At 21.6% G+C, this 14,971-nt stretch overlaps 5 protein-coding genes across 5 annotated transcripts; 1 reads left to right on the top strand and 4 right to left on the bottom strand. All coding sequences in view use genetic code 6, as the record gives it.

The window, feature by feature from the left end:
• Positions 1-1,787: 1,787 nt before the first annotated feature.
• On the bottom strand, positions 1,788-3,230 carry TTHERM_01188340 (transmembrane amino acid transporter protein; the record flags this gene model as incomplete). Its single annotated transcript, XM_001013497.1, has 1 exon — positions 1,788-3,230. The coding sequence occupies one exon, from the start codon at positions 3,228-3,230 to the stop codon at positions 1,788-1,790; it is 1,443 nt and encodes a 480-aa protein (XP_001013497.1).
• A 2,514-nt stretch (positions 3,231-5,744) lies between these two features.
• TTHERM_01188330 (transmembrane amino acid transporter protein) lies at positions 5,745-7,181 on the bottom strand (the record flags this gene model as incomplete). The annotated part of the gene is made up of 1 exon (XM_001013496.1): positions 5,745-7,181. The coding sequence occupies one exon, from the start codon at positions 7,179-7,181 to the stop codon at positions 5,745-5,747; it is 1,437 nt and encodes a 478-aa protein (XP_001013496.1).
• A 1,144-nt stretch (positions 7,182-8,325) lies between these two features.
• TTHERM_01188320 (hypothetical protein) lies at positions 8,326-9,096 on the bottom strand (the record flags this gene model as incomplete). Its single annotated transcript, XM_001013495.4, has 1 exon — positions 8,326-9,096. One exon carries the CDS (start codon positions 9,094-9,096, stop codon positions 8,326-8,328), a length of 771 nt encoding a protein of 256 aa, XP_001013495.4.
• A 238-nt stretch (positions 9,097-9,334) lies between these two features.
• Positions 9,335-10,011, bottom strand: TTHERM_001188319 (hypothetical protein; the record flags this gene model as incomplete). The annotated part of the gene is made up of 2 exons (XM_012796989.1): positions 9,335-9,409; positions 9,457-10,011. 2 exons carry the CDS (start codon positions 10,009-10,011, stop codon positions 9,335-9,337), a joined length of 630 nt encoding a protein of 209 aa, XP_012652443.1.
• Positions 10,012-11,933: 1,922 nt separating this feature from the next.
• Positions 11,934-12,184, top strand: TTHERM_001188318 (hypothetical protein; the record flags this gene model as incomplete). The annotated part of the gene is made up of 2 exons (XM_012796988.1): positions 11,934-11,973; positions 12,072-12,184. The coding sequence occupies 2 exons, from the start codon at positions 11,934-11,936 to the stop codon at positions 12,182-12,184; spliced, it is 153 nt and encodes a 50-aa protein (XP_012652442.1).
• Between the last annotated feature and the right edge of the window lie 2,787 nt (positions 12,185-14,971).

Below are 14,971 nucleotides of genomic sequence, written 5' to 3'. Positions count from 1 at the left end.
AAATATATATTTTTTTGCATGCTTTCAAATACAGATGGCATGACTTATACAAAGTAAATTAGTAGATATCCAAAATAATTATAAAATCAGCATTTAAAGTATTTGTTTTGCTTAAAATACTAAAACTCCACGAATTAAAATATATCGAAGAGCACTGTGATGCTAAATATAGCATTTTTTCTGAATTAAATATCTATTGAATGAAACAGATTAATCCATAAAAAAAATATATTTTGTTTCAGTAAATCAATCTTATTAAATTAAAAGTATAAAAAATACTAAACTCACTCATAAACGATTACTACTTATTTCATATTTTATATCTCAACTCAAACAAAATCGAAGATAGCAATTAAAAGATTTAATTGTAGAAGTTTATTACATTATAAATTAAAATTTATTTTTTAATTTTATTCAAAATATAAATTTTTTAAACAAGGGAGCAAAATAAGTTAATTTTTTATATTAATATATCTTCTATTTAATTCATTTAAATATAATCAACCAACAAAAAATATATAAATTGATATTAAAGTAGAATCATAAACAAATTATACAATTTTAATGATGTATTTTAATTTCAAAAAATTTATTTATAATTTAAAATTTTTTTAATATTTTAGTTAAATACAACCTCATTTATTTATTATTATTATTCTTAAAACAATTAAAATTATTTAAATTAATTAAATAAGTACTTCAGTAGAAAGTTAGAGAGAGTTTTTATTCTAAAAAATGATAATATAATTTAAAAATAAATATATATATATATAATTTGAGGGTCACTTAACATATTTAGCTAAAAAAATTTATAAAAAAAGAATTATTTTTAAATTTCAAAGAGTAAAAAAATAATTTATTTATTTATTTTGTTATACAGTCAACAATTTATTAGTTAAATAATAGTAAATTGTTATTGACTTTTAATATATGTTTGTAAAATCTATCTAAATAAAATTAGTTTTTAAAAAAAAATAAATTGATAAATAAGATAGATATTAAATAAATTAATAAAAATCAATTTTTAGCCTGAAATGCCAGAAATCAAAATAAAATATAGATAAATTTAATAAAAGATGTAATCATTTGGATAGTGAATTCTTATTAAATAATTAATTTTTAGTCCTTAAATTGTTAAATGAATTTATTAAATGATGTACCAATATTTTAAAATAGAAATGTGTTTATCTTATTTTAACTTACGAATTTTTATTATTAATTTATTTTAAGTTTTTTTTGCATATTGATTGATTCATTTTTTATCTAAATTTAGGCATAGATATTTTTTATTTAGATTCAATTTAAAGGTATTTTTTAATGAATTATTATTAAATAGACAAATTATTATTAGATAGATAAAGATATATTTGCATAAATAAATAATACTCTTATCATTAAGATATAATATTTCTAGTGGTAATAGAAATGTGAAAAATAAGACTTAGTTCTACTTATTTTTTTAGGTCGCATTAAATAAATATTTCTTTTTTTTTTGTATTTCGCTTACAAAATAAAGTTTTTGAATTTTGATTAATTCCTATTCAAAAAAATTCAAATTATTGTTATAAATATTTTAAAATTTAGCATTTGGTATATTTTGTGTAAGTTTTAAGCAAATTGAATAACAAATCAGATTATAAATAAGAAATTAAAAATGATATAAAAGGTATTTTAAGTTATATTTTTTACAAATTACATTTTAGATTATTTAAAAATTTTAAAATTATATTTATTTATTATAGTAGTTAAGTAATTTATTTAGATTATTTTTCATTTTTACTCATTTTTCAAGAGCTTTGTTAAATTTAAATGATTGTACTTACAAGGCCTGATGTACCTCCTAGGAGACCGAATATAAAACTCAAGCCGCTTAGAATATAGTATTTGTAGTGAGTATCAAGGACAGAAATGTTGGGTGGTTTCACTTGAATAGTGTCTTTTTCAATATCTCCATTTTGAATTGCGTTAAGAATAGATTTTTGTTTCTTAACAGCTTTGACATAAAAAATTAATGGACAGATGTAAGTGAGAATAGTGCAGAAAATACATCCCAAAATATTGAAAACGTTACTAATTTAATTAACGTATTGAGCTAAAAAGGTGAAAGAAAAAAAGATTACAGATCTTAACGCAACTTTTTGGAATAAATTCATGCATTTAGTAGAATTTTTGAGCATGTATTTTTGGATCATACTATCTAAAAATTTAACTACAGTAAAGACGTATAGTAAAATACTAGCTAAAATGGAAAAACTATAAAGGAAATCTAAAGCAGTTCCAACGCCTCCCATAGATCCAATATTTTAGAAGATGACTGCTTATGTGTCTGCACCAAAGGCAATATAACCCATCATACCAACAAAGATACCCAAAAGAGTGAAAATACATAAATAATATCTTAATACAGAGTCAAACTGGTTTTTGTTTTTCATTGAAGCATGAACTTCAGTGTACATGCCATTGACATCATAAGCAAAGGAGAAGACACCAAATTGCAAGGGTATTTATGTAAAATCGAATTGGGTTAAAGAAGAAAAATTTACGTTAGTTGTATCAATTACTTCACAGGATTTACCAATAATAATGATTAAAGTGATGATTGTAGCAGAGAGACCGAGATAAGTAAATAAAGAAAGTTTGTCTATGTTCTTATACATTGACAATGGAAGATAAAAAGCAAACATGATAGCCATAATGACCATATTGTTAGGAATTATTGGATTAAGTGTTTGATAGATAAAAATGCTGTAGGCAAAACATGAAGAGTAGGCATAAATGTATGTGCAAGCTTACAAGAAAATTAAGAAAGATTTCCCATATAATTTGCCACCAGTTGCTTCAAGAGTGAGGTTTCTATTAGTAGGATCTTTAGTGTCAGTGCTTTCTTGGAATCTTATGATTTTGCTGATTAAAGACCAACAGAAGTAGCTAACAACAGCACAAATAATCATGAAAATAATGCTTAAACCAATACCACAAGCTTAGAAAGTGCTTGGTAGAAAAAGTATTCCAGTTCCTATTCCTCCCTTTAAAATGCTAGCAGTGGCACTTAAGACTGTGCCTTTAGGCTAATCTAACGAGTCTTGTACAGAGTAATTAGTTTTTTGACTAAGCTATTTCTCTTCAGTTGATGGAGTATCATTAATTATGCAATTTCCAGATGTTTGTTATTCAGGAGATTAGCCTACAGCAGGTAGAGATTATTGTTATTCAAGTTGAGGAGAAGACATTATTTTAGAAGTAGTTAAAAAGTTAAGTTCTCTTATAGATTTTTAGATTCAATTTAAAAATTAATTAAATTAATTGGATTTTTAAACTTTTTTTAGCTAGCTGATTACTTTAATGAATGAAGGACAATTATTTTATTTGTGAATTTAATTTTTACATATTTTTGAAACATAAAAATGCAGTATAAGTAAGAATCTTCATCTACATTCTATTTTATTAGGTATTAAATTTATAGATATATCTAAACAGTTAATCATTTAGTAGTGCAAGAAACTACTAGAACTTAACTATAATTCCGTCGTAAATTTATTAACCTTAATACAATGTAAATAATTATTAAATGTTGTATTACAAATCTTTAGATTTCTCAAAAAATCCGCCTTGTAAAAGACGAATTAAAACAAAATATATTTTTGCATTTATAAATAAATAAAAAAAATTTATGAACAAATTCATATTGAAACATTTTCATTAATTGTTGGATCAACTAAATTCACCTAAATTTCATATTATTTCTATTAAAAGACAAAAACCTTAATTAAGTAGCATAGTTCTAGCAGCAAGAATGATAATTGACTGAAATTCGTCTTTTGACATACATCATTACAATTTTAAATTAAACTAATTAAATGCGTCACTGATTATTTGTGTATTAAGAATAATTTATGCTATTTGATTTTACATAGTTGTCATTTTAATTTTTTAATCTCTACAACTAAATGTGAATCTATAAATTTTTTTAACTTAACTTTGCTAAAATAAACATTAATCTATGATAAATTCTAAGAAATTAGTCTAAAGTAAGATTTGGAAAAAATTTCACCTAATAACAAAGACAATTTAATAATTAAATAAACCTTTATTAATAAAATAATTGAATTTAATTCACAATTAATTTCAATTTGATGAAATAATACACTATAAAGAATAAATTAAATAATGATAAATAGATTACATAGAATATTGCTTGAATTCGCTATAAATATAATTGCTTCAGTTGGATCAGTTGGAAAATTGTAAGCCAATAAATTTTAAACGAAGACGAGAATGTTTATAAAAGAATTAAGAAAATATTTACATAAAAATAGATGTCGTATTCAAATTAAAAATTTGTTTAATTGATGAAACAAAAATACTGAATTAAGATTTAGCGCATTAAGTTAATTAAGTCACCTATAATTGATAAAGAGCTAATTGACTCAATTTATTACAAATTATTTATTATTTTGATATAATTACATAATTATATTTAATTGTTAATTCTTTTATCAATACTCATTTATTTATTATTAAGTCTTTAAATTACAATTTTCAGCAAATGTAATTTTACTAGCAAATTTCTTTCTTAATTGTCAAATTATTAACTTGAAAAGATACCAATCTTCATTCTTAAAGTTTCAATAATCCTTCTAAATTTTCAAATATGCAAAGCCTTACATTAATCTATAGAAAAATGTAACCTCACAAAACTTTGATTTTTATTTTTAGATTTATGGTTGAGTCATTCAATTTAATAAATGCTTTAAATTCACATATCATTTATCATAAAAATGTATCTTTACAAATTTTTAAATATATTTCGTAAATAATAATCAAACTACCATTTATTTTTTAAATTTTGGATATGATGTTTCGATCTAGTTTTAAGCTTTCTTCAATCGAGCCTATTTTTTTCTAAAAAAAAACAAAAGCAAATTTATTTATAAAGAAAAATAGTTTTTTCAAAATATCATGATATCTTATCTAAAAATTTAGTAAAATTATTTTCATTTTAAAATTTAATTAGATTATTGATTTAAATGCTAAATATGCAATTTGTATTTTCTTGCTTTTTAAATTAATAATTCTATTTTTCTGTTAGATATTATTAGAATTTCAAAATTGCCTATTACACTTTCTGATTTCTTCTTAAAATAATTTTTACTGTCATAAGTAATATCTTTTTTTGAACTATTTTATTAAAATTTTTAATATATTTTAGACTTGATTTTAAATAATAAATCTCAAAAATAAATAAATGATTTCTTTAATTTATTTTTAAAAAATTTAAACAAAATATCATGGAACATAAAAATAAATAGATTAATTTTAAGTAAATTAATTTACCTAATTTATGAATAATATTTTTTTTTCTATCCATAATTATCTTTTTTGTTTTTAAAAGAAATTTATTTAAATTGAAATTAGAATAAGATCAAGTGAAATATTTAGATAATTAGAAGGTTTGTTACAAGACTTATTTCAAAACTTTTATGATTTAAAGTAATATTAATAAATCTAATTAATAGATTTGAAATATTGAATTTTTATGAATTTTTTATATGAGTAAAATTTATAAATCTACTATAAAAATATATTTAAATCACAATAAGAATACATACTTATTTGATATGGTAATAATTTTTATCAATTTGATTAAGAATCTATAATAAATTATATACTTTTAAGATAAAGATTTGATCAAAAATATCTACTTATATTCGATTTATATTATTAATAATACAAAAAAATGTATTTCAGGATCCTTGCTATATTGAGATAATTGTACTTACTAGACCAGAAATACCACCTAGGATTCCAAAAATAAAGCAAAGTCCACTTAAGATGTAGTAAATGTAATGAGTGTTTAAGAAGGCGATTGATGGTTTTGATTCCTTTTGATCATTTTCTACATCTAAACACTAAATCTTTTTTATGATGTTATTTTATTTTTTAACTGCTTTAATGTAAAGAAGTAAGGGACAAGCATAAGTTAAAATGGTACAGAAGATACTTCCTAAGATGTTGAAAACATTGCTAATTTGGTTTACATATTAAGCTAGAAAGCTAAATGAGAAAAAAACAATAGCTCTGAGAGAAACTTGCTAAAATATAATTAAACTCTAAGTAGAGCTTTTGATAATGTATTTACTAAATATTTAGTCAAAAAACTTAACTATTGTGAAATTGTAAAGTAAAATATTTGCTAAAATAGATAAACTGTAAAGGAAGTCTAATGCTGTGCCAACTCCTCCCATAGATCCAATATTTTAGAAAATGACTGCTTATGTATTTTCTCCAAAAGCTATGTATCCCATAGTTCCAATAAAGATACCTAAGATAGTAAAAATACTTAGGTAGTATCTTAAGACATAATTAAATTAGTTTTTATCTTTCATCTAAGCATGCACTTCTGTATATACTCCGTTTACATCGTATGCAAATGAAAAAACACCAAACTGTAAAGGCAGCTGAGTAAAATCGAATTTTGTTAGAGAGGCAAAATTTACGTTTGTAGTGCTAATCACATCGCAAGATTTACCTATGATGATAAGTAAAGTAATAATTGTGGCACTAAGACATATATAAGTGAATAGAGAAAGTTTGTCTATATTCTTATACATTGATAAAGGTAGGTAGAATGCAAACATTATTGCCATAGTCACCATGTAGTTTGAAATAAATGGTTAGAGAGTCTAATAAATAAATATGCTATACCCAAAGCAAGTAGAATAAGCATAGATATAAGTACAAACTTACAAAAAAACCTTAAAACTTTTTCCATATAATTTTCCAGCAGTATCTTCCAGTGTTAGATTTCTATTTGTTGGATCTTTAGTGTCTGTGCTTTCTTGGAATCTTATAATCCTGCTTATTAAAGACCAACAAAAATAGCAGACTATAGCACAAACTACCATGAAAATAATGCTCAGACCTATCCCGCAAGCTTAAAAAGTGCTAGGCATGAATAAGATTCCAGTTCCTATTCCACTCTTTAGAATGTTAGCTGTAGAACTCAAAATAGTCCCTTTACCTTCCTAATGTTAAGAATTGCTATTTTTTTCAGTAGATTATTCGACTTAAAGAGTCTCTTTTTCATCCATCACATAATTTGTTGATGATTATTTTTATAATTCTGGTTATTATTCAATCTTAGGAGAAGATTCTGTCTGTTAGGCTTATGGAAAAGACATTTTATATTAAAAAAATTCGATTTTGAGCTTTTTTCTCAAAATGAGTTTTGAATGATGAAATTTTATTTTATTTAGATTAATTAACATTTTTTTGAAAAAAGAGGATGCATATATATAAATAGTAGTCCTATTTTTATTCTTTTTATCTTCAAATATTATAATAATTAATAGTACTATCTTTTATAATTAAAAGCAAAACCTTACTAAAAAATAAGAAAGTACGCAATAAGGTACTAGAATTTAACTATATAAAATTGCTTGTTTTCAAATTAAAAAATACAATAAAGCAATCAAAAACTCCAAAAAAAACAATAGTCTATTAAATAAAAAAAAGTCACCAACATTAATTTAATATAAATTAACATATCTGTCTAAAAATTAATAATTTTTTTCAATTTTGTTCAAAGACCAATTTTAATACCATATCAATCAATTAACACCTAAATTAAAATTAAGAGGAGTAAATTTCTTCTCTCAAAAATGGTTTTTAGAAGTATTCTTCTTTTTAAAAATCTAATATTCTTTGACATAAATATATCTAATAAATAGTACATAAAATAAAATTATTAACTAATCTGCCTCAAAATAAATTTGCAACTTGTTTCCATTTTGTTAAAGATTCATCATAATTCTAAATTAATTTATATCTTAGTTCAATATTAAAAGGAGTAAATCTTTTTATCCTAAAAGAGACATTTAGAAATATATATTGTACATTTGGAAAATTTAATATTCTTTGAGTAAAATATTTTCATCAAATATTATATTTTGTTTGATATTCTTTAAAATCATTTAAAATTTTTTTTAAACATGTAAAATCATAAAGTTTTATATGTTACTTTATATTTAAATAATACAAAACAATTAAATCAATGAAATAGAATACTATTTTTGCGGTAGCACGACGACAAGAACTTTAATCCTTGAAGTACCATATAATATAAAGCAACAAGATTTTTAAAGAAAAGAAAACCTTTAAAACAATCTAATTTGATTTAATTCAAATTGCTTTATTAAAAAAAAAATTGGGTGTAAATAAATGTACGCTTAAATAAAATAATAATTTTCATAAAAAAGAATTAACATTGAAAGAGATAAACATAAAAAAATAAATTTAATAAAACAGCTTTTACATTTAAATAATTCAAAAATGTTATATAAATGAAAAATAAGCTTATCTATCAAATTAATCTCTTTTGCAAACTAAGTACTAAACTATTTTTTCTGCAGAATAAAATACTTTGATTATTTCTTAATCATCCCATATAAATGTTTCGTTTGCACATTCCTCGATAAAGTTGCTTCCTCTTCTATTAGAAAAAATAATAACTTAAATATTAAATGCTGATAATAAATTGCACAAATTGAGAAATAAGTTATTTTTAGATATTTAAATATTTTCAGTTTAATATAAAATTAGTTTTATGTTCAAATTATTATCTTAGTATTACTCTTTTAGCTATTAAAAATAATTAAGTTTTTTAGATGAATTAAATTTTCTTTCAACTAATTTGTATCCTATTTATTCGGATATCAGTTAGCTTAGAGCCTATTTCATAAAATAATGAAAAGTTTAATTTTTTTAATTGAAATATTCATTCTGCTCTTTTTCATTTATGTTTTCTCTGTGATGATCTTGAAATATTTAATTATTTTCATTATTGTTTTCTTAATCAACTATATTTTCAAGCTAGAATTTTAAATCTTATTGGTTTATAAAATTTTTAATTGGATTATTATTACACTATATTTGAGAATTCTTTTGTATTTTAATTTATTTAAATTCAATATGCTAATCTTACTAATTAATTATTTCAGGATTATTCTCAATATTATTTTGCTAATTTTCTTCAAAAATACCTAGAGAAAAATAAAAGCTATGTTTATCATTTAAAGGAAAAAGTTAGTTTTTCATTTAAATGAAATAAAAGCTTTCAAAGTATTTAATTGAATTTCTTTTTGGATTTTCTTAGAAATTATTTTGCTATTCAGTAAATTCGGCACTAGAATCTGATTCGAATTACTCTAAAGAATAGTTTTACATTAAAATATTAGTTAGTTATGAATTTGATCTATGATTCAATTTTTAATATAGAAGTTAATAGTTTTGATTTAAATTAAATGATTCATTATAATTAAAAATTTTATTTAAATCATTTACAATTTATTCTTTTTAAAATTTAAGCTAACTAGTTCTTATTAACGGCATATATTATAAGACAGAGTTCCTTTATAAATCATTTAAAGAAATAGACACACTATCATCTTTTTTCACTAAAGCTTCTTCAATAAGTTTTATGAATAGTTATAATTGATCAAAGGAAAAATTTTAATTTTCTTCATATTTATAATTATTTTATTTATTTAATGATAATTTAAGTATATCTTGTTGAGGTTGGTTAATCTCAAATGAAATCACTAATTTAATATTTTTATTTTTATTAAATCTTTGTTATTAGTCTCTGATAGATTTATCTTGGATCTTAAATAAATCAAATATTTATTACAATTTAAAAATAATTCTGTAGGGCATATTTGACATTAAGCGTTTGCTTTTCTCAAGAATAGAGGTCAGAATATAAGCAGCCTTTTTATACTACTTTGTAAATATTAGATATTCGGCATAATTAAACTAAATAAATTCATATAAATTATTAGTAGGCACATTTAAAAGTGATAGTGAATTGCTTATACTAGAAATCACTTTTCCTCTATGATTAAATTCATTTGATTAATCTTATTTCTTAAATTTCTTACTTTAAAGTATACTTGTTTTTTTTTGTGGTTAGTTTTTTGAAATAAAAACATTTTGAGAATATTCAAAAACCATTTGCTAAGATATTATCGTATTATTATTGCTTTCATTATTGAAAAACTTAGGAGAATTTACATATTTTTTAGGAGAATCAAAAACTTCATGTGTATTTTAATTTACAATACTGCTAAATTTTAGACCTGTTTTCTCAGGAATTCTTTCTTTTGTAATTTTTTTTTTTGGAGTGTTGCTTTCAATTATTTTTTTTTGGAATTGCTCATGCTAATTTTTAACTATTTTTTTAGATTGTTAAATTCTTTAATAAGCCTTTTTAAATTTATTCATATTATAATAGCATTTAGACAATATACATTCACAAATTGCTTTTATATTTTCTTAGCATTGTAAGATAGAGTATAGCGGTATTAGTTCTTTAGTAAGTTTCTTAATTTGTTCCCAGAAGCTATAAAGGAATTTCTATTATTAATCATTACTGAAGTCTTATTATTAAATAATCAAAGCGAAAATATAATTAAGTTTTCTAAATATCAAATTTGAAATAAGTTCTTACAATTCTTGATATTATTCATCTTCTTTGTTAAGATCTTCTATTTAAATTACATTTTTAGTAAAAATGCCATTCCCAGATATATTTTTTTAATTAAAATTATTTAGAATTGAGGAGTCTGCAATGCCAATGCGAGAATTTTTTTTTGGCTATTTTAATTTACTTTAATTTATTTAGATATTAAATTGGCTTAACTGATTGGTATTTGATATATTAATACATTTATCTTTCATTTTATTTTGATATTCAAAAGAAAATGTTTATATTTTTTAATTTGGCATATTCTTATTTATATTTTAGTCACTAAAAGAATAGGGCTGCAGTATATTTAGGAATTTAGTGTAATCTGTTTTATCACAAAACTCTTGAATTTCATACTTAGCGCAGATAATTGAAGATTAAAAATGCTCCAAAGACGAAAAGTAGTGTTTCTGATTTAATAAGATACATCCAATATTATTGTGTGCTATTCCTAGTGCATAGTAATTATTAAATTTTTAAAAAAATTTAACTTTTTTATTGAGATCAATTAGTGTTTTTCCTTCATTTTCTATGAAAAAATGTTCACTCAAATATTAAAGCTACTAAAATAGATCATAAAAACTATTATAAAGCATCCTAGTTTCTTTCGAAAGAAATATTTCATCTGCATTTTATTAAAATTCAAGAATAATTTCATTAATATCACATAGCTTTTAAAGCAAGTTAATTCTTTGCAGTATCTAAGTCAATTTATCAATAGGTTTATAAACCTAATTTTTGACAAGAAGTAAGTATTAAAATATTGCGCAAAATAACAATAAACCAAGGATTGAAATACAAATAGAAGCAATAATTAAGATAATGGTAGATAGTTAAATTAGTTATTTAGTTTCTGCTCTTAAATCTTCATCTGAAATCATGCTAATTTATAAATAAACATATTCAAGTTATTGACCTTTAATTCCTAAGTAGCGAGTTATGTGCTTGGGGATATCATCAAACCCAACAATTGGATTTATTATTACTTTGTAAATAGACCCATTTCTCTTGTAATCAAAAATCACTTAATATTAGCTCTAATTCATCATTTAATTTAAAGTGGTTTTAGTGTTATTTGAGGTATTAAAAATCCATTTATTGTAGTTATTGCTAATAAAATTTTGAAAATACTAAGATTACTATTAATCCTCCAAAAATTGAAGCTCAACATTATAAAAGTTATCTATTTATTTAATTGAAGAGAAATTGTACTCATTCATAGAATTATAAATTATTTAAAGTGTCCTTGGATCAATTACATAGTACTACTTTGATGATTTGATAACAGTTTAGAAATAATTTGACAAATTAGAAAGCATAGCATCTAAGCATTAGATATGATGGATTTCTACTTTTTTAGTTTATGGATTTAAATATAATTATTTTTAGCATCCAAACTATGATAAATATGGTTCATGACTTCCAAATGATAAACTTGGCTAATTCATGTAAAATGAAGTCTTATTAATACTATTTTAATACCAAAACCTAGTCCTAGGATCATATTAATGTTTTGCATTTATATTTTATTTATCTATTGTATTAGATAGTGTCGTATTAGAATAAGTAGAGAAAAAAAATCCATCATCATGCGCTTAGAAAATCGCCTTAAACGGAATTGTTTCAAATTCCTAATCTGAAAGGTAGACTCTACTTTGATATCCAATAGATCTTATTATGGGGCCTATTTATGTATAGTTTTAAACAATTATTTTTTTTTGATGATCTAAGTTCTTCATATACACTTCATCCTAGTAATACCTATATATGTAATCAAATTAAAAAATAAATTTTAGGCAAACCAATTTTAAATTTGTAATCTATGTTATTAATATTAAGGGGGATCAAAATTGTTCTAAATATTAAAATACTATTTTATTAAGAAATTATAAAAATTCATTTACTCAGCATAATCAAAAAAAAAAGATTTTGTATCTCTGGTCATATTGTTAGGAGATTAAAATATACTAACCAATATACAAAGACTTAACTTGATATATTTATTATTTTTTATATTTACTAAACAATAATATTAAGGCAGACAGTAAATGTAAATATATTTGTATTATTTTAAGAGCTATTTTTTTAGAATAAGGTAGTAAAAAAAAATTCATATTCAAGCATTTAATTTTTAAAATAGTATTCTTATTGTTAGATATTTAAATATTATAAAAATAGATTGCTTAATTGATTAAAAGTCAGTGTTTAGTAATTCTACTTCATTAAATTTTAATCTTGGATTTGTATAATTAAAATTTAATTTATGATGATTTACCAAGCATCTACTAAAAAGGAGTTTTTTAAAGCTAACTCGGTAAGAGTTTAATCCTCAAGGTTAACATATGCAAGGATATTGTTCAAAAAAGATTTATGATGCATTGGATTATATATTACCTTTCCTCTAACTACTTTATCAGAAAATGAGTTAATGATGTTTAGGTAATAAGGGAATTTATAAATTTCTTTGCTCAAGCGATATGATATGTATTGAGTATGAGAAGAGCTAAATTTTACTTTATCATTGAATAAATTATCACTATATTCTTATATATAAATATTATTTTAATGAAGGGCTATCAACAAACTCGCAATAGCGCTTAAAAAAGCTAGAGTTATAGGAACTATTATTAAGATAAATAACCTGATGAGCATATCAATACAATTTTCTACTTTTTGTTTTCAGTATTTGATATTATTTTGTTATATTTATAAAAAGATTATCAAATAAAGTTAAACAATTTTCTTTCTGAATTTACATGTCATTTATTGAGTATTAGAAAAGCTTATTCTAACTTTAAAATTCAATAAACGTTTACAATATTCATATAATAATTTTTGAATTCAATGAAGGGTTACAAGAAATAAATTGAATGCCCGTCATTAAAAAGACTAGAGCTATTTATTAGAATTAGTTCTAAGATAAATAATTTAATTACTTATTTTTACTAATTTTGTTATCAATTTTGATTTTAAACTTATCTTTTGCATATTCAATTAAGATTACCAAATTTTATTTTTGTAAAGTTAGCTTACTTTTTTTCTTATTAAATAGCGCAATCAAATTTTTTTTTTCAAGCTTTTGAATAGATTACAATAATAGTAGTTTATAAATATCTCTTTGCTTAATTTTCTTTGATTTCAATAAGGTATGTAATATAAACTATATAAACATGCGTTTCAAATTAATAGTTTAGTATATAAATGATAATACTTTTTTAAGGTTTTTTCTTACTGTGTGTTGAGATTTTGTATATTTTAACTGTTAATAGTATTAAGAAAAGTGAGTTATTTCTTTAAATATGTTCAATTTATTGTATTAATGAAAAAAAACAAGTGATTATTAAATTAAATTTTACTAATATATTAATATATATAAATATTTCCTTTATCTTTAGACTAAATATTGCTATTCCTGCATTTGAAATATCATGAATCATGATATCATGATTTGTGGTATTTCAAGTAATTTTTAAATTTATTTTAAATATTTTTTTTTTATAAATCTTAATTTTTATATTTTTATTTAATTTCAAAATATTAAAATTACTTAAATTTAATAATATATAGAATTAATTTAAGATTATTATTATTAAATTTTATAATAATTATTTTTTAAAGAGTTTTTTAATATTTTAAAATAATGTTATTATCATATTTAGCTTTATTTCATAATAGAGAATTTACAATCGGGGCTTTTTTAGATCAGTACAGGTAAAAAACCTCTCTGCCATACTATTTTTTCGCCTTCCAAGTATTTTCCTTGGAGGGCTACTTTTCATACTTTTTAAAAAACAATTTTTAACAAATTTTTATTATTGTTGCTTCATACTTTCTTTATAAATTTTATATTTAATCTTCCTTCTCACCTATTTATTATTTATATTTTTATTTCTTTTGCTTCCACTTATTATTTTATAAGGATATGTAGGCTTGTTTTTCGTTAATTTCGCTATCGAATTTTTTTTGAATAAAATTAAAAATAAAACAAAAAATACTACACAAGTAATCACATCATTTTTGGCATTTATATAATTTATAAATAAATAATATAACACTAACAGGTTCAAATTATTTGATCATTTTTGGAGAAACCATAGGGTTACTTAAGAGGAATTAATTTATTTAAGTAAATTTAATTTTTTTATTTATTATAAATAATTTATCAACTTACAAAAATAAATATGAATGATATTTATAAATATAAAATCAATAATAAAATCTATCTATATATCAGTTTATATTTTAGATTTAAAAAAACTTTTCAAAATATTATATAATATTATTCAAACATTTAATATTTATTCATTCATCCTTTTTTCGCCACTTGTTTATCACCAGAATTATTTTTGAAAGACAACTAATCTTTTTGATTTAAGACACTTGCTTCTTAATTTGATTCTTTATGATTCATTCTTTAGGCTAATATTTTATAATAAATTTGTGTAA

This window comes from Tetrahymena thermophila, assembly GCF_000189635.1.
Source record: "Tetrahymena thermophila SB210 genomic scaffold scf_8254676, whole genome shotgun sequence".
Taxonomy (NCBI): domain Eukaryota; phylum Ciliophora; class Oligohymenophorea; order Hymenostomatida; family Tetrahymenidae; genus Tetrahymena; species Tetrahymena thermophila.
Note: the sequence above shows the minus strand (reverse complement) of the source record. Positions and strands in the feature narration are given on the sequence as shown.